General features: G+C 36.0%; 1 protein-coding gene across 7 annotated transcripts; it reads left to right on the top strand.

Annotated features, from left to right (window-relative positions):
• The first annotated feature begins 2,308 nt into the window (after positions 1-2,308).
• Positions 2,309-18,454, top strand: LOC114525851. 7 transcript variants are annotated; one of them, XM_028547304.1, is made up of 10 exons: positions 2,309-2,433; positions 4,255-4,292; positions 4,629-4,702; positions 7,283-7,320; positions 7,579-7,652; positions 9,832-9,966; positions 10,793-11,409; positions 13,136-15,762; positions 16,246-16,333; positions 16,582-18,454. In XM_028547304.1, exons 6-10 carry the CDS (start codon positions 9,859-9,861, stop codon positions 17,507-17,509), a joined length of 4,368 nt encoding a protein of 1,455 aa, XP_028403105.1. In that variant the 5' UTR covers positions 2,309-2,433; positions 4,255-4,292; positions 4,629-4,702; positions 7,283-7,320; positions 7,579-7,652; positions 9,832-9,858; the 3' UTR covers positions 17,510-18,454. The 7 variants fall into 7 exon arrangements, with proteins under 7 accessions (XP_028403105.1, XP_028403107.1, XP_028403108.1 ...); XM_028547306.1 differs by lacking the exon at positions 4,629-4,702; XM_028547307.1 differs by lacking the exon at positions 9,832-9,966.
• Positions 18,455-20,689: the final 2,235 nt, after the last annotated feature.

The raw sequence follows: 20,689 nt of genomic DNA, 5'->3' as shown, positions 1-20,689 counted from the left end.
TCGAAAACCACGCCCATGTGCACATGGCCTGAGCCTACCCAACCCCCCCCCCCCCCCCCAGACGAACATTTTCCCACCAACTCAAAAGACTGAAATTAAGCATAGTCGAAGCTTGTATGAACCTCAGTAGTGAACCCTTAGCGAAGATTTGCCGGATATTTTTGCACAATCCAGCAAAACCATGAAAAAAGACTTGGTTGATATATTCCGTTACCTAATAAAATCATCTCAACTGGCATATCACTAAAATGCATCTGTGACCACCGAAAATTGACAGAAAATATATCAAATCCGTTTAGGACGAATTATATATGCATTGAACACCGTGATACTTTTCGTGATTGTGGGACAAGTTTTAATGATAAAATTAATCAAGTGAATACTACTCTTCGAAATACAAAATTGACAAGATTCGAAATTCATTTTAAATGCCAGCAAGCGAGCACAGCATTTAAAATTGGCGGATCCACACCCTGGTTAAGAATTTTTAAATTTAATTTTTTTCTGGCCGAGGCCAGGAAATCTAGGCCCATCGTAACTGGTGGCCTAGGCCAGCCTTGCTTTACGGTAGTGTAAACCCTTCGGTGTGGACCTTGGCCCTACTTCTATAGCAACGATCGGTACGAACTGGTGCGAAGTTCTAGTTGGCGTTAAACATAAGTTTAAGTTCTATTTTACATAAATTAAAAAGTTCTGATGTGCAAACTGCTGAAATTCTAGGCCAAAGTCAGGTGTCGAAGTGTAAGTGTAAACATTCCGTACTAAAAAGATTTAGGCTAAAGCTAAGCCAGGCTCTTGTAGTGTAAGCACGGCTTATTTGATAGTCCTGTATAATATGGAACAATTTCCCAATTTGAGAGGCACAAGTCAGCCCATCTCGTTACCTCATGCAGCTGAAAAGGAAAATACTAGTGAACGGGAAGCTGTTTTCAAACCGCGTCAAATAATTCATATTGAAAACTCAAGCGATTGCAATTGCAATTGAACTCATCTTTTTAACCAACATATAGAATATACATTTATGTTTTATACGTTAGCCAAAAAAAATATTGTATAATAATAATATGTAAACCAAGCTATAGATATAAAAACACCAAATTCCATGTGATGAGCTAAACATGAACAACCGTGCCATGAAAAATGTAGGTATAGGAATTATTGGCATACCAATAAAGATTTTATTGCTTCCTGAGCTTATGATATAAAATAGGCGAACTTAATATGGGGCATTTGGGTATTTTCCCCGTAATTTTCTGATCACATGAATGTAACGCGTGCAGGAAAACGGAAGGGAGCGGCGATACATATATATGTAGCAGAATGCGCATATGCTTCATTCTGCTCTTCGCTTCATAGCACAAAGTCGTCTCTTTTTTGAAGTAAAGTTTTTCTACAGGTAATTATTTTTCATTTTATATCTGTGAATTGTAATGTATGGGTGTGTTCCAGCTATTTTAATTCTCGGACATTCGTTTGTTCGTCGTTTACGGGACGACTTAGAAGCGCGCTTTGATTTACGCGTGCTGCCCAGAATTTTCATCTACCCGAATCGGGCAATGTTTCTTTGTTGGGTACCGGGGGCAGAACTGTAGACAAAGTGCTTACGTATGACCTCTCATGGATCCAAAAGTGTAAGCCCGATATTGTGATTCTTGAAATAGGAACTAACGATTTGTTGAGTCACTCCCCTGAGGTAGTGCCGTAGTGGGATCGAAGATCGTCGATCTTGCGCACATTCTACGCGATCAATACAAAGTTAATGTTGTTGGTGTGTGCCAAGTGATTAATCGTTGTGTGCCTCACAGTCAGGCACCCGATAATGGGTTTAATACCAGAGCCGCTCTTTTACTTGGATCGTCAAAGTAAACACAACTATTTTCGTTATTTCACATAATTCACAACATATTTTCAATAAAAGTTGCGCAAAAATAATTGCGAAGGACGATGGCACGAAATGACGCTGCATGTTTTTAGATTTCATGTTATGATTCATCTTTCTCGTTTAGATTGTGAATTAAAAAGTGAAGAATATATCATCAAGTTGGTGAGTACTTCATAAACCTAGGAGAGTTTGTTATACTATTGTATGTTGATGCATGCTTCTTTGAGATATGAAAATATCGTACATAAAATCACTATGTTGAAATTCATGCTTCAGAATAATTGTATCAGCTAAAAAACGATCAGTTTTGTTGTCAGTTTACTTTTGAGACATTGTGACTGGTGAAAACGTTTAAATAATTAAAGTCGCCAACATAATAACTTAATTGTGATATACGTCAGGTGTTTCGACGTAAGAGGTTTCTTAATATCATGTCAAATAACAATTCTCTAGCTAGAATTCGTTTCATTTTCAAAGAGCAATAAGACAGAGGCGTCGACATCTTGATCCGTCCTAATTATCAAGGTGAAGGATTTGAAATAAAAATCGAGGTTTGTATTAATTTTGTTGTTATTGTATGTATTTAAGTCGTCATATTCCGTTGTGTGAATTTTCTTTTGTATTTCATATTTCACTTAGTATACACGCCTTTATCTGCGCTCTTTCGCGCTTTTAAAAAATCATGCAAGTAAACAACCAACGATCTTAGGGAAAGCAACGACGCGATCTTTCTTGCAACAATTTTCGTAGTTAACCTTGGCGTTTCCTATCGCTTATGTTATAATTATGATGCACTAAAATACGCTTTTAACTTTCAAAAACTTTACGTTCATTTGCCTAAAATATGACTTTTGCAAAATATTTATTTTAAAACCATGCGGTCTGTTTGTGAAAAAATGTTGCTCAGCCGTTATCCCTTTAGTAAACGGGCAAATATAAACGCCACAAAATTTTTTTGTGAGGCGTGGCGTCATTATTATTATTGTTTACAGTTTTTACAGCTCGCGAATTTTCAGTCTTTTGAAGCAAATAAATTCAATTATAGAAGAAAATTTTGAGAGCTTTGGGTCCCCGAAATGTCGAGATGTGCTTTCGTTCAGCAATTATGATCAAAATTTCTGAAACTGCATGAATCGCGTCCCGTTGGCGGAATTCGTGCGGTGTGTGTTGGCCTTAAATATTGTCAGAGTTAGAAGTCAGTCTCTAATGTAATGAATGTATTGGTGTTATTTAAGTATCAAAAAGGTTTACTTTCGTTTGTCTATAGCGTAAAATGTTACGACATCTTACGATATTTTACTTTTAGGATTTATTATCGCAAGTCTGCCCTTTGAACATGACATCACTCCGTTCTAAAATTTTACCACAAAATGCTATAGTATACGTGAACACTGTGTGACTATTTAGTTGGACAAAATGACAAACTGTTTTCTCTTTTGTAAGGACAAAACACAGAAAGACTCATGATATGTTCTATAAACAGATGCGCTATCCAACCGTTCTAAAAAGCAGCTACAAGCTTCTTCCACGTTGCGTGAGTCAACTAACGCTTGCAATATTTTCAGTTCGGAAACAATTTTAAAAACAATAACAAAATTTAATTGCATGCTCATGCAAATTTCTATCGCGGCAGTAATAAATAATAAATTAGTTTTCGTTAATAAGTTCGATTTCCATGCAACGTGTTCAAAATATATATTTCAGCTCTGTCTTCTGCGATGTCAGGCTTAAACTGACCGTTTGTGGTTTGGGTATTCGGTCTTTGTTAGTTTTCAAATTGCTGCTGGCCATTGAACACCTTTCCCATATTGCGTGCATGCACTCCATTACCTGTCGGTCTTTTAGATAGGGCGCCAAGCCTATCATATAGCTAAGAGTTTTAATTATCGTCGCGGCAAGGCGTATTCCCTTGGGTCAAACTAGGGTCTATGACCTCCACTATATAATTTTATCAAACATGCTTCTACTTTGCGCGTAGCTAAATAGATAGCGGTTTCCTAAACAGGCTTGAAAACATTAGTGTATGTAGTAGGCTCATTATGATAAGCGATAAAGAGACATAATTTTATAGCGCTTCTTAAATAGTTATAAAATCTTCCTAGGGCCGGAAAAATATTGCATGCATTCTGGCTTGAAATATATGTTTTTAATTTTCAGTCTTATATTGAAAAATTGTTCAATTTGATGTTATTTATCCAGCGAAAACTAATATATTGATATAGCGTTATATAAATGAGTGGTATAAAACTAATAATTCACTTGGTAAGAAGCCCTTTTAAAACGACGATTATTTTGCTAACAGCATTGAGCGTAGTAGACCACATAAATGACATAATCAGCATTTCATGTTATAATTCATCTTATTCGTTTAGATTGTGAGCTAAAAAGTGAAGAATATATCAGTAAGTTGGTGAGTACTTCATAAAACCTATGAGAGTTTGTTAAGCTACTAACACTAACTAGGTTTTTTACTACTATGCATGCTTTGAGATATTCAAACTATTATCACCACCCACGCAATACATGGCGTATGTTTAAATTCATGCTTCAGAATAATTGTGTCAGCTGAAAAACGATCAGTTTTGTTTTCAGTTTCTTTCTGACTTATATTGAGACATTGTGACTGGTGAAAACGTTTAAATAATTAAAGTCGGCAACATAATAACTTGTATACAACAACATAATAGGTTTCTTAATATCATATCAAATAAGAAATCTCTTGCTAGAATTCCTTTTATTTTCAAAGAAATAAGACAGAGGCGTCGACATCTCGATCCGTCCTATAATTATCAAAGTGAAGGATTTGAAATAAAAATCAAGGTTTGTATTAATTTTGTTGTTATTGCATGTATTTAAGTCGTCATTTTCGTTATGTGAATTTTCTTTTGTATTTCATATTTCACTTAGTGTACACGCCTTTATCTGCGCTCTTTCGCGCTTTTAAAAGATCATGCAAGAAAAAAGTAAATACGTTCAAACAACCAACGATCTTGGGAAAAGCAACGACTCGATCTTTCTTGCAATAATTTTCGTAGTTAACCTTCGCGTCTCCTATCACTTATGTTATAATTATGATGCAGTAATATACGCTAGCTTTTTTAACTTTGGAGAACTTTACGTTCCTTTGCCTATATTATGACTTTTGCAAAATATTTATTTTGAAACCATATGGCCTGTTTGTGAAAAATGTTGCTCAGCCGTCTCTTTAAACGAGCAAATATCAACGGCGCAAAATTTGTGTCGTGTGGCAAGGCGTCATTGCTGTTACAGTTTTTACAGTTTTTACAGCTGATTCGCTCGCGAATTTGCAGTCATTTAAAGCAAATAAATTGAATTATGGAAGAAAATTTTGAGATCTATGGGCCTCGATATGTCGAAATGTGCTATCGTTCAGCAATTATGGACAATATCAATGCATGATCAAAATTTCTGAAACTGCATGAATCGCGTTGCGTTGGCGGAATTCGTGCGATGCATGTTGGCCTTAAATGTTGTCAGAGTTAGAAGTCAGTCTCTAATGTAATGGATGTATTGGTGTTATTTTAGCATTAAAGAGGTTTACTTTCGTTTTTCTATAGCGTAAAATGTTATGACATGTTACGAAATGTTACTTTCAGAATTTATTATTGCAAAATCTGTCCTTTGGCTTTGAACATGACATTACTCCGTTCTAAAATTTGAACACAAAATGCTCTAGTATACGTGAACACTGTGTGACTATTTGGTCGGACAAAATGACAAACTGCTTTCTTTTTTGTAAGGACAAAACACAGAAAGACTCATGTATTGTTCTATAAACAGATGCGCTATCCAACCGTTCTAAAAGCAGCTACAGTCAACTAACGCATGCAATATTTTTCCAAAACAGTTTTAAAAACAATAACAAAATCTAATTGCATGTTCATGCAAATTTCTATCGCCAGAAATAAATAATAAATTAGTTTTTGTTAATAAGTTCGATTTCCATGCAACGTGTTCAAAATATATATTTCAGCTCTGTCTTCTGCGATGTCACGCTTAAAATGACCGTTTGTGGTTTGGGTATTCGGTCTTTGTTAGTTTTCAAATTGCTGCTGGCCATTGAACACCTTTCCCATATTGCGTGCACTCCACTACCTGTCGGTCTTTTAGATAGGGCGCAAAGCCCATCATATAGCTAAGAGTTTTAATTATCGTCGCGGCAAGGCGTATCCCCTTGGGGGTAAACCTTGCCTTAGTAGTCTTTATAAAATTTAAAAAGTAGATTCATAAAATCAAATTACATAGCTAGGGATAATTTTAACTATACTTAATTCAGACGGCACATACAGCTTATAGTCGGGGTATGATACTGATTTTTACCGAGTTTCTAAGAAAATAAATTGATCACAGGAATTGAGAAAGAAAGCTTCAGTAAAAGTCAATATTGGAATATTCGGGCCTTGGTTTTTCAGGTTATATAGTTTCAAATTTCAAAGGATATAATGCACTACAACTTTTTAAGGTTACGTGTACCTGTAGCTGTTTTCGATTGTTTTGTTAAGCGTTTCCAAATTTTTTACTATTTTGATGGCACATTCACAGGGTCAAACTAGAGGTATGGCCTCCACTATATAATTTTATCAAACATGCTTCTACTGTGCGCGTAGCTAAATAGATAGTGGTTTCCTAAAAAGGCTTGAAAACATTGGTGTATATGTAGTATGCTCATTATGATAAGCAATAAAGAGACATAATTTTAAAGTGCTTTTTAAATAGTTATAAAATCTTCCTAGGGCCCGAAAAATATTGCATGCATTCTGGCTTGAAATATATGTTTTTAATTTTCAGTCTTATATTGAAAAATTGTTCGACGATATATTAAGTTTAGGACGATGGCACGAAATGACGCTGCATGTTTTGAGATTTTGTCATCTTTTTATTTTCAACGCGATATCGAAAGCAGGGCATTTAAGCTGAGAAGTTGTTAATTGGAATTCGTGGAAACGTCCTTTTTATATAAGTTATATACTATAAAATGAAGCAATCTTTTACTTTAACAGGGTTAGAGAAAGACGGACAATTTAAAAAAGAATAAAAATCTTCTCCCAAAATCTGCCAGCGTGGATTAATTTTGTGCGCAGCAGGAGTCGCTTTGAGCGATCTCATGAAATTATGATAGTTTTGAGACATGCATTAAAATATGAATGTGTAGCTTGGTTACCATGCAAATTAAGAAAGTATAAAAGCAGCTTTGTCGTGAGATGTTTGAATTGTGAGCACTGCATATGTGATCGAAACATTTTAATCAGTTTGATCTTATTTTTTCCGGCGAAATCTAACATATTGATAGCGTTATATAAATGAGTGCTGACATGCAGCAATGAGCCTAATAGACCATATAATCAGCATTTCATGTTATAATTCATCTATCTCGTTTAGATTGTGAGCTAAAAAGTGAAGAATATATCATCAAATTGGTGAGTACGTCTTAAAACCTATGAGAGTTTGCTATACTACTAATTTTTGTTTACAACTGATGCATGCTTTGAGATGTTCAAACTATTCTCACCACCCATGCAATATATTGAGACATTGTGACTGGTGAAAATGTTTAAATAAATAAAGTCGACAACATAATAACTTGTGATATCCGTCAGGTGTTTCGACGTAATATTGGTTTCTTAATATCATATCAAATAACAATTCTCTAGCTAGAATTCATTTCATTTTCAAAGAGCAATAAGACAGAGACGTCGACATCTCGATCCGTCCTAATTATCAAAGTGAAGGATTTGAAATAAAAATCAAGGTTTGTATTAATTTTGTTATTATTGCATGTATTTAAGTCGTCATATTCCGTTATGTGAATTTTCTTTTGTATTTCATATTTCACTTAGTATACACGCCTTTATCTGCGCTCTTTCCCGCTTTTAAAAGATCATGCAAGTAAAAAGTGAATACGTTCAAACAACCAACGATCTTGGGAAAAGCAACGACTCGATCTTTCTTGCGACAATTTTTATAGTTAACCTTCGCGTTTCCTATCGTTTATGTTATAATTATGATGCACTAAAATACGCTTTTAACTTGGAAGAAATTTACGTTCTTTTGCCTATATTATGACTTTTGCAAAATATTTATTTCGAAACCATACGGCCTGTTTGTGAAATAATGTTGCTCAGCCGTCTCTAATTTAGACGGGCAAATATCAACGCCGCAAAATTTGTGTCGTGTGGCAAGGCGTCATTGCTGTTGCAGTTTACAGTTTTTACAGCTGATTCGCTCGCGAATTTGCAGTCTTTTGAAGCAAATAAATTCAATTATGGAAGAAAATTTTGAGAGCTATGGGCCCCCGATATGTGGAAATGTGCTATCGTTCAGCAATTATGAAGAATATCAATGCATGATCAAAATGAAACTGCATGAATCGCGTGGCGTTGGCGGAAGTCGTGCGGTGTGTGTTGGCCTTAAATGCTGTGCATGAGAGTTAGAAGTCAGTCTCTAATGTAATGGATGTATTGATGTTATTTTAGTATCAAAAAGGTTTACTTTTGTTTGTCTTTAGCGTAAAATATTACTTTTAGAATTTATTATCGCCCTTCGAACATGACATACTCCGTTCTAAAATTTGAACACAAAATGCTATAGTATACGTGAACACTGTGTGACTATTTAGTCGGACAAAATGACAAACTGCTTTCTCTTTTGTAAGGATAAAACACAGAAAGATTCATGATATGTTCTATAAACAGATGCGCTATCCAACCGTTCTAAAAAGCAGCTACAAGCTTCTTCCACGTTGCGTGAGTCAACTAACGCTTGCAATATTTTCAGTTCGGAAACAATTTTAAAAACAATAACAAAATTTAATTGCATGTTCATGCAAATTTCTATCGCGGCAGTAATAAATAATAAATTAGTTTTCTGTTAATAAGTTCGATTTCCATGCAACGTGTTCAAAATATATATTTCAGCTCTGTCTTCTGCGATGTCATGCTTAAACTGACCGTTTGTGGTTTGGGTATTCGGTCTTTGTTAGTTTTCAAATTGCTGCTGGCCATTGACCACCTTTCCCGTATTGCGTGCACTCCATTACCTGTCGGTCTTTTAGATAGGGCAGCAAGCCCATCATATAAAGGCCCAAACAGACCGGACGCGAATTGGCAACGCGGCGCGATTTTTCAACGTTTTTAATTTTTTAAAATAAAAAAAAAATTAAACTATTATAATATTCTTATAGATTACATAACAATAAAACATTTTGACTGCTCTAGCGTCCATAGTTTCCACAATTTAATTGCTTCCACAATTTAATTTATATGCTTCTGAAAACTCAAAATTCGCGTCGCGTTGCCGCTTCGCGTCCGGTCTGTGTCGACCTTAAGGCCCACACAGACAGGACGCGAAGCGGCAACGTGGCGCGAATTTTCAGTTTTCAGAAGCATATAAATGAAATTCTGGGATCAAAGTTTGGTGGAATCTATGGACGCTAGACAAATCAAAATTTATTATTTTAATGCAATCTACAAGAAAATTTTGATAGGTTAAAATTTATTTTCTTTTGAAAAATATAAAACGTTGAAAATTCGCGCCGCGTTGCCAATTCGCGTCCTGTCTGTGTGGGCCTTTAAAGGCCGACACAGACCGGACGCGAAGCGGCAACGCGACGCGAATTTTCAGTTTTCAGAAGCATATAAATTAAATTCTGGAAGTAAAATTTGGAAATTATGGACGCTAGAGGAGTCAAAATGTTTTATTGTTATGTAATCTACAAGAATATTATGATAGTTTAAAATTTATTTGATTTTGAAAAATTAAAAACGTTGAAAATTCGCGCCGCGTTGCCAATTCGCGTCCGGTCTGTGTGGGCCTTAAGAGTTTTAATTATCGTCGCGGCAAGGCGTATCTCCTTGGGGGTAAACCTTGCCTTAGTAGTCTATTTATAAAATCACATTACATAAAGATAATTTTAACTATACTTAATTCAGACGGCACATACAGCTTATAGTCGGGGTATGATACTGATTTTTACCGAGTTTCTAAGAAAATCAACTGATACAGGAATTGAGAAAGAGAGCTTCAGTAAAAGTCAAAATTGGAATATTCGTGCCTTGGCTTTTCAGGTTATATATTTTCTAATTTCAAAGGATATAAGGCACTACAGCTTTTTTAAGGTTATACGTGTACCTGTAACCGTTTTCGATTGTTTTCGTTAGGCGTTTGAAAATTTTTACCGTTTTGATGGCACATTCATAGCGTCAAACTAGGGGCTATGGTCTCCACTATATATCATTTTATCAAACATGCTTCTACTTTGCCCGTATAGCTAAATATATAGTGGTTTCCTAAAAAAGCTTGAAAACATCAGTGTACGTAGTAGGCTCAACATGATAAGCGATAAAGAAATATGATTTTATAGCGCTTTTTAAATGGTGATAAAATCTTCCTAGGGCCGGAAAAAATTGCATGCATTCTGGCTTGAAATATATGTTTTTAATTTTCAGTCTTATATTGAAACATTGTTCGACGATATATTAAGTTTATTGAATTGATCTTTTCTAATAACGCGACATCGAAAGCAGGGCATTCAAGCTGAGCAGTTTTTAATTAGAATTCGTGGAAACGTCATGTTTACATTAAGTTATATAATATAAAACGAAGCAATCTTTTACTGACTTTAATTGGATTTACTTTAAGTGTTTAAATATATAAAATACATCTTAAACCTGCATGATATTAAGTATTGGTTATACATCACGTTCAACATCCCCGCCGTTGGGACACAGTTAGGTTTGGGTACATTAAACATTTCACGAACAATTACCTTCATATAATTCTTTTTTTATTTTTGTGTGAGTAATTCGCGTATTATCGATTCGAAATTTATGGAAATATTTTTCATACATATGATCTTTTTGCGAATTACAAATACTTCCATTAATTTTTCAGCGAGCAAAAATGTCTGGTATACCATGGGAAAGCGAGGAAAGACAAAACTTCATTCGAGCAGACTACATTGTCAGTGACGTTGTGAGGAAGGAATTAAGAAGTTTCTTTATTCGGGAATGGAACAAACGTTACCAGGCTTCTCTTGGAGCATGGGATGACACAAAAGCAAGTGGTAGTCAGTTGTTTAATCTCGAGAAATCACGGGCAAGACCAAATAAGTCCATGCTTCAGTCCAAATTTAATCACGGAGATACAAATGAGTGGGATTGCACTGTACTTTTTGATGCAATTCTTTTTTCCAAATCGATTGGTGCAAGCCTTAATCCAACGCAAAAAACTGAAATCGATAATCTGAGAAAACTACGAAATGAAATAACTCGTGAAACTGAAAAAACGCTGGATGATGCCGACTTTCAAACCAAGACAACAGATGTTATAAATGCATTGAATGCATTAGAACTGTCAAGCAATGAAGCCGTTCGAATTAAAAACCTCTATAAATCCTTCCAAATTCTACTTCCCAAGCCAACTCATGAAGTCGTGTCTCATTCTGACAAGATACACGAGATAAGAAAAGATCTTGAAAAGTTGCGCAGCGATAACGATGGCAAACTTACATATTTCTACATCTCTGGGAATCCCGGAAGTGGAAAATCTCTACTCGCCAGACAAGCTTGTGAATATATTTGGAAAAAAGCTCACGCGAAGCACGAAGCAATGTTTGTAATGACATTGAACGGAAAAGATTTAGATTCTCTTTTATATTCCTATGAAGATTTTTGTCGTAAGCTAAATTGCAACGAAAGCGTATTAAAAAATCTTTTGAGCTCTTCTAAACGAAAAGATGAGAAAATCAAAGATTTGAGATTGCAAATATCCAACAGAATCAAGCATTGGAAGAAGTGGTGGATTATCGTCGACAATGTGGAAAATCTCGAGCTCATTTCCCCACTACTGCCTCTGATTGGCGGCGATGTTTGGAATAACGGCCAAATCATAGTGACGACACAAAACACAAATGCAGTCCCTTCCGACAGCTTGTCAAGTAAACATATTTCACTTAGTCTCGGTATGAATGACAACCTTGTCATAGATCGAGTAGACTCGCGTACACGCGCGACCGTCACGAGAACGAAAACATTTCTGGGTGGTCTATGATTTTTTTAAAACATTTTATATCAACCCTAAACAAATCTTATTTGGGCCCGCAAGATATAAAGCACTACATTCGTCAGCGAACGCCGACAATGGCATCCCCGATGATTGCCATTTATGAGAACTAGGCTTTGGAAGTGCTATTCTCGATAACTGCACAATATTTTGCTCCGGGCGGAGTAAACGCCTGAATTGAAGTTTTGTTTATAATACCCTGACACAGGATCAGTGGTTGTGACCTAATATACCAATATCCATTTATAGATATATACCTTTTTAGATGGGTTGGGTCCCGCAGATAGACTCATCAGGAGTAGCTGGCCCCATACCAGACATGCTTTTAAAGTCATCGCAGGTTATTACTACTGTAAAATACATCAAGCGTAGACTGCATTTTGCAAACAGGCAAAATACCAGAAAAGCAGACCGGAAAATCTGCATTAAAAAATCCGTCTGTGTTTTTAGTTTGCTTTGTACAGACCTAAAAAACCTTACTTTCGCCTAATAATTTGAATGTTTTCCTAATTTTCTAGCAGCAAAGATGTCTGGTATGCCATGGGACAACGAGGAACGTCAAAACTACATTCGAGCTTTATATATTGTCACTTGGGCTGTAAGAAAGGAATTGAGGAAATTCTTTATTCAGGAATGGAACAAACTTTACCAGGCTTCTCTTGGAGCTTGGGATGACACCAACGTAAGTGGTCAGAAGTTGTTTAATTTGGAGAAAAAACGAACAAGGCCAAATTTCAAATTTCTTCACTCCAAATTTCAAAAAGGAAATACAAATGAATGGGATTGCACTGTACTTTTCGGTGCAATTCTTTATTCCAACTCGATCAGTTGTTATCTTAAAAGTCACCAAAAGAATGAACTCGATACACTTAGAAAACTTCGAAATATAATAATTCATGAAATACCTGAAAAAACGCTAACTAATAAAGACTTTCAAACCATGACAACAAAAGTTGAGAATGCATTGGGTGCATTGGGACTGTCAACCAACGAGGTCGTTCAAATAAAAAACCTGTTTGCATTGTTTAAAATTCTTCCTCCTGCACCGACCCATGAAGTCGTTTCTCGTTCTGACAAGATACAGGAGATAACAAAAGATCTTGAAAAGTTGCGCAGCGATAACAATAACAATGACAACAACATCAAGGACAACAATAACAACGGCAAACTTACATATTTTTACATCTCTGGGAATCCCGGAAGTGGAAAATCTCAACTCGCCAGACAAGTTTGTGAAGATATTTGGAAAAACGTTCACGCGAAGCATGAAGCAATGTTTGTAATGACATTGAACGGAAAAGATTTAGATTCTCTTTTATATTCCTATGAAGATTTTTGTCGTAAGCTAAATTGCAACGAAAGCGTATTAAAAAATCTTTTGAGCTCTTCTAAACCAAAAGATGAGAAAATCAAAGATTTGAGATCGCAAATATCCAGCAGAATTAAGCATTGGAAGAAGTGGTGGATTATCGTCGACAATGTGGAAAATCTCGAGCTCATTTACCCACTACTGCCTCTGATGGGCGACGATGTTTGGAATAACGGTCAAATCATAGTGACGACACAAAACAAAAATGCAGTTCCTTCCGACAGCTTGTCAAGTAAACATATTTCACTTAGTCTCGGTATGAATGACCAAGAGTGTCGCCAGCTTCTTGCCCTGTTATCAAGAACTGGTGTCAATGATTCATTACTAGATGAGGTGGCGGAGAAGTTAGATCGTCAACCACTGGCAATGGCTGCCGCAGCCGCGTATATGGGCCAAGTCATCGAGAGTCTCCCAGATTTTTCTTGGCGAGTTTACTTAGAAAAGCTTGAAAAAGGGAGAAGAGAATTAACAGAAGAGCGTCTCAAGCAGACAAATTCAGCAGCATATTCATCCACCATGAGTGCAGCTGTGCTTTTAGCTGTTACAAAATGTGCGGAAGAAAACAAAATTCTTGGACATGCATTCAACCTTTTCTCTTTAATATCGTTTGAACCACTACCACTTGATCTTGTTGTGAAATACATTCAGCAGGAAGATGAAGAGTTGGATGCTGAGGATATCATTCTTCCAATAAAACACTGCTCGTTGTTTGTTCATGTTGGGAATAAGGAGAGCAATATCCGTCTTCATCGGGTTGTACACGAAGCAGTGAAAATATTTTGTCTTCCGAAAGAACCTAAAATTGATAATACTTCTGAGAGCGAAGTTCCAAGAAAAAGAAAGAAAACAATCCATAATCATTTAGAAGCAGTAGCTCGGAAAGTGTTAAAAACATTGTATCACTTCGAGGATCGGAAAGATAAAATTAAATTGATTTCACATTTAAAAGCATTTAACGCAGAAATTAACAAACTCTTTCCAAATGATGGGTTAAATATAGCAGGTCTAAATCTTGAAACAATAAGTGTTTATCAGTTCTTTGGAGACATATTATGTGACTTTTCCGAGTTTAAACTCTCAGAGGAATTTCTTCAACAAGCAATGAAAATGGCATTAGAACAATTTGGGCCAAATGATATTAACCTTTTTGATTGTTACAACTACCTAGGTGTTGTATGTAATAAGAAGGGAGATCAGAAACAATCTTTGGATTATCATCAAGAGGCGCTGAAAATTGTTTTAGAACATTTAGGATCAAACGACATTAAAGTTGCTGTTTCATACAACAATCTGGGTAGTGTGTTTTTTACTAAAGGTGATTTCGAACAGGCAGGTGATTTTTATCAACGGGCACTCAAAATTGAATTACTACAATTAAAACCGAATCAGGTTAACGTTGCAGCTTCATACAACAACCTGGGAAATGTGTGTAGTGAAAAAGGTGATCTGAAACAAGCTTTGGATTATCATCAAAAATCGCTGGAAATTAAATTAGAACAATTAAAAGAGAACCATATTGATGTTGCTGACTCTTATAACAACCTTGGTAATGTTTGTTGTGACAAAGGCGATCTGGAACAGGCCAGTGATTATTATCAACGGACCCTAAACATTCGATTAGAGCAATTAGGGCCAGATCATGTTGACGTTGCTCGTTCATACAACAACCTGGGTATTGTGTGTCACAATAAAGGTGATTTGGAGCAAGCAAGTGATTATTATGAACGAGGCCTGGAAATTCTATTACAACAATTCGGACCGAGCCATGTTGACGTTGCTAGTGCATATCTCAACCTGGGTGGAATTTACTACAAGAAAGGCGATCTTGAACATGCTGAGGAATACTATCAAAAAGCACTGAGCATTCAATTGGAAAAATTCGGACCAAAACATATTGATGTTGCTAAGTCCTACCAAAACCTAGGTTCTGTATATCATGATAAGGGTGATCTTAAACAAGCTGAGGAATATCATCAACAAGCACTGAAAATTCGATTCGAAATATTAGGACCAAATCATTTTGATGTTGCTAAGTCCTACCACTGCCTGGGTGATGTATATTGTAAAAAGAATGATCTGGAGAAAGGCGGCGAATATTATCAACGAGCACTGAAAATTCAATTAGAACAATTAGGGCCAGATCATATTGACGTTGCTACTACATACAGTAGTCTTGGTATGATGTGGAATATTAAAGGTGATGAAGAAAAGGCGATTGAATACTATCAACTGGCGCTGAAAATTCGTTTAGAAAAATTTGGAGGAAACCATGCTGATGTTGCTGCTACTTACAGAAAGCTGGGTCACGTATATATTGATTTGGGTGACGAAGAGAAAGCTAAAGAATATTATCAACGGGCAGATCTTATTGATAAAGGTGATCAGGAAGAATCGTCTCCAAAAGTTCCAGGCGAAATTATTACATTAACAGGTAAAGATATTTGGAAATTGTTAGGAGCGGTGTCACTAGCAGCGTATCCTATATATAACAACCTAACATCGATTAAAATAATATAAAACTGTCTAAAATAGACAAGATCATAATAACTCTACTGACGAATATCCTTTACGGTGGAAAACGTCGAGAGCAAGTGATTTTTCCACTTTAGGCAGTTATTATCCCATAACCCATGCTTATACACATATAGTGTCTGATATATGGTGTGGGTAATAAAGCTCATCTCATAAACATCACCTAATATTACCTATAACATAGCTAGGTAATAAGTCCCTTTCTTCAACTATATATTAATTCAAACGTCTTGTAAGACACTCAAAATGTTGAAGTGCACGGGGTATGCATCTAAAGGCTGATTATTCATCAGGAAGGTTCGTTAAGGCGTTGCATAGCTTTATATATTGCCGTATATATATCCAAGACTGATATTTAAATCTTATTTTGTTTCAATTAAAGGGTCAAAAGATGAATGGTTTAAAGAAACCATATTGGACGAGAATTATGACATGAAAGCTGTTTATGTGAATGAACTGAGAAATGAAAGGTAGCCTAAAGTTAAAAAAAAGAATCTACTGATACCAAAGAATCCAGCCAGTGAGAATCCAATAAGAATTAAAGGAAGTTCTGCAGTAGCTATAATTATTATCACCGATGAATTCTCTACAAAATTTTTGACCTACAATCTTTATCCAATTAAACTGGGCTTAAGAAATTTCATATTTTTTATCAAGTCGTATGTCATAGCAAGCAAAAGCACTAATGACTAATTATACTCTTTTTGCCAATTTTTAGGCTCTCTTGGCTGAAAGATTTCTCCATTGGTATTAATAAAGAAAAAAAATCATGGCAGATGTGCATCACTTACGCTCGAAACACAAAACCCTGCATGCAAGATCTAAAGAACGTGTTTGGTGATAACATTGCTCCGTTTGTTAAGTTTACCGAAGAAAGCGACGATAAAGATGAATATCTTCAAGGACCTAGTTCTGGTGATACCCTCTGCTTAAGAAATAATGACATAGAAAATCGCGGGACCTTAACCATCCTTGCCAACCAGACATCAAATCCTGGAAATCGCTACGCGGTCACTTGTTATCATGTGTGTTACTGCCACGAAAATTTTCCAAATGACATTACTGAACAACACAGGAGACTGAAGGACGACTGCTCAAATGACGCGACCGGCTGTAGAAGAACCGAGTGCTATTACATACATGGAAATGAATTCGAATTGGGAGAATTCGAGTGTGGTTTGTACGACGACAGCAACGATATTGCTCTCATCAAACTGACGCCGGGGCTAACCTTAGATCGCGCCATTGCTCTCCTTGGAAATGGTGTTCAATCAGAATTATTAAGTAAACAAGAAGTCGGAAATATATTCGAAAGGTGCATGGCTGAGGGTAAATTACCTACAGTCAAAAAATATGGTGCGGTGACAAATGAAACACAAGGGGAACTTCATTCCATAACATCAATGAGGCTATCTGACGGCAGAAATTTGGGTTTTTATGGAATTCAAGAAACACGTGAAGGTGCCTTTGCCGAGAGAGGCGATTCCGGCTCCTTGGTTTGTATCATAGATGAAGATAAAAAATTACCTTTTGCAATGGTGTGCAATCGCACTGGTCAGGTCTTTTATTGTTCAAATTTACGCAATAGTTTAGAGGCATTAATAAGAAGGCATGAAATGATGAACATTCAACCTATCTTAAACTGACAAACAACCTTGGGTTAAATTTATGTAAAATTCACAGAATATTTAAAGAGTTTCGTGCACGAATGCTCAGTATATAAAGAGCTGGTTAAGGTGATCAAAAAGGCTTATCTATCTTATCTTACACACTGTAGACCCTGTCGAAGTGTCCTAAAAAACCTCAAACTGTTGAAATCACCCATAACATTAATGTAATAGCTGGAGTTTGAATGCCTAAGCATCCTGTTGGGACCAACAAAAAGTATAAATGTTTGTCATAAGCATTTTATGCGTGATGCAGTTAAATTTGTTTGTGCAAATTATTTTAGTAACAAAATTCACACTTTACAAATAAGGATAGCAATATTTACAACTCAAGCACCATCACCTTCGACAAGTCATGAACTTTCCGAACAAGTCATTCAAATTTTTACAATAGGTGATTTCAATAGTTTGGGGGGTTTGGGGGCACCCTGTTAGCATTCATGAAGCGAATTTTCAGACTTGCAAAAAGAGTTCACCCTTCCTCCGGTAGGATTTCAAGTTTCGAAAACCTTCCTCAAATTGCCGTTACGACACTGAATCAAGTGGCAACCAGGATAAAGAAATATTTGGGTTTTTTTGGTACATGCATGTGATCAAATAGAGTGTTCAACTTTGAACCTTCCTCACAAACCTCATTCAAAGCAAATCTTCCTCAAGGGTGGTACTCGTGTACCCGCAACTTTTTTGCAACTCTGCGAATTTTAGTCTAAAAGACAGGAATTAATTATTATCACGATACATGCATGATATTTTTTATCACGCATCACCACTTTTATGACTAGTATTGGACACTGTTTTGTTGTATTTGTGCGCACTTTCTTTTCAAAATTTCCCAATAAAGTAACTGTAAAATGCACAACGTGTCAGAGTCAAGCTCTCTTGGTGATTACATCATAATTATTACGTCATCTATCCAGCTTTTGTGTGTCGTATCAGCATCTGAATATTCAGCGTATTTTTACATTGACTAATAGGGTCAAAAGATACATGGTCTAAAGAAAACATATTGAACGAAAATAATGTTTTCAGGAAAATTGATGACAATGAACTCATGAACCGAAATATTTTAATTATACTAAAGAAATCAAAATCCAATTAGCATGTCGGTCAAGTCCTGATCATCTATAACACTATTATAATCACATATGAATTTATAAGCCTGTATTACTATTCTAAACCTTCCTTCCCTTAGATATAACAACATGCATGAGAACAATATTAGAACAACATGTTTATTCAACAAAATTGGTTTTAAATTATACATCTTAAAGGAAAAGAGCGAAACGTAGCTATGAGTGAAATATAAATTTAAATTAAAATCATGATGCATACGATGATTATATGAACGTGCTCAATTATTGAGCAATGTCATAATTATATACACAGCCTTTGGCTTTTGGAGTTGCATCCACTGCGTGACACGTCAATCTATCGGTTCTCGCTCTCTTGTCCCGTTCCAGGAAAGAGGCTTCTCTTGCAAGCTTGACTATGGCGCCGTAGTCTTTGGTTTCTCGCATGTCTTAAGCGGAAGGATCAAATTATGAAAGGAATGTTTTTCATTATGAACTTGAAAAAAGGTTTAAGTAAAATAAAAATACCGTCAATTATCCCAAGAGCAAATAGTCCAGAGGTGACGAGAGTGGTCTCGCAACTTCCAAATTGATGGTTCGAATGCTGCATGGTGAAAGTGTTTTATCATGACGTAAAAGGGAAGATTTAGGTAAGTTAGAAAAACATAGCTGTTGATTTCAAGGTCAGTTGGCCCAGTGGTAAAGACAATCGTCATGTAACTCGTGTTATTACGTCGCGAGCCCAAAAATATCGTGGAAAATTGGATGCCTAGTGATGGGGCGAAGATATAGTTGTCATTGAAATTGATGAAGTACGATGCTTTTTGAAATTGGACCAATGTTTAAAGTGAAACTAAACTTTTTTACCCAATTTAGACGCAGATATCATCAATTATTCACCTGGTAACCTTGAAAATTCACAATTAATATCTCGGAAGAATGAAGTCGGATTTTAGAGCAGACAAATAAGGCCATAGGAAACAATTATTATGATTTATTTTTGTCATAGTAGGTCGTTAGAAATGTGTTAAAATGTTTTTAGAAATGCGTTTTAATAATAGTTCAAAAAATTACTTCACGACGACCAGAATCATGTTATATAATCATTTCAATACCTCAAAATGACAAAGTCATCTCACGCTTCGTTGAATCTCGGCCAAGCGGGATCACGTAAACAGCCTCCTAACGAATGTTACAACGCTCGAAAACGTTACCGTATGCACATGACCTTAGTCAGTAAACACAATATGCTGTAATCTAGCAAAAAAAAAACGGTCAAATTAGTCCAATCCGAACCGTTTGTTTACTCGCATGCAGGAACAATTAACAGCAGAGGATTGGAGTAATATAATAAACGAGGTTTACACATTCACGTACTATAGGGATTTGGGAAGAACAAAGCAGCAATAGTGATTAGCTTTTGAGCTAGTGGGAAAGATCAGAGATCTTAAAGACGATTTCTTAAATTAAAGATTCGAGAAGATGTTTAGAGACAGTCTTATCACTTACAAAGGTGAGTTAAAGAATTTGTTTTGCTAAATGTACATACATCAACCCATCGCAATTTGCATCAAAAGCAATAATAAAGGACCGGTGTTGTCGCTTCTACCTGATGTTAAGTCAAACGTTAGCTGCTAAATCTTGTAGATTTTGTTTGAAAATACTTGTAGCAGTTCAAGGTATCTCGAGTTTGTTTAATCAGTCGTATTAGAGCGAAATTCGTCGAGAAAAAGTGTGGAAATATTTGATTAACCCGAGTCACCCGACTTTACAGTTTGTTAAGATGAATATATGAATATGCCTCCCCTTAATTATCGATGCTAGCTACGCCACTGCAACGTGGAATTTCTTGGCAACAATGAGGACTGAGTAATGATTTTAAGGCTTAGCACTAACATCTGGAGTGGTGAATTGAAAATTCGTTGTTAATAAGTGGCGATTAGAGACATTCAAATAACTTCTCCATTTCTTTTAAAGTTTATAATTTTTTTTCATTGTGCAGTTAACAAGAAACGTCAAGTAGTTCGACCACGAAGATTCACAGTCGTTCTTGGTCTTCACAACAGATCACAAGAGAACGAGACTCAAG

This window comes from Dendronephthya gigantea, unplaced genomic scaffold (assembly GCF_004324835.1).
Source record: "Dendronephthya gigantea isolate DGI-Jeju-01 unplaced genomic scaffold, DenGig_1.0 000036F, whole genome shotgun sequence".
Lineage (NCBI taxonomy): Eukaryota > Metazoa > Cnidaria > Anthozoa > Malacalcyonacea > Nephtheidae > Dendronephthya > Dendronephthya gigantea.
Note: the sequence above shows the minus strand (reverse complement) of the source record. Positions and strands in the feature narration are given on the sequence as shown.

Excerpts from the sequence above, each read along its gene's own strand:
- LOC114525851 (XM_028547300.1), top strand. The coding sequence starts at position 11,510 with ATGTTTGTAATGACATTGAACGGAAAAGATTTAGATTCTCTTTTATAT. Across the intron at positions 11,862-12,480 it reads ACATATTTCACTTAGTCTCG|CAGCAAAGATGTCTGGTATG; the intron begins GTATGAATGACA and ends CTAATTTTCTAG. Across the intron at positions 15,763-16,245 it reads CGAAATTATTACATTAACAG|GGTCAAAAGATGAATGGTTT; the intron begins GTAAAGATATTT and ends TTTCAATTAAAG.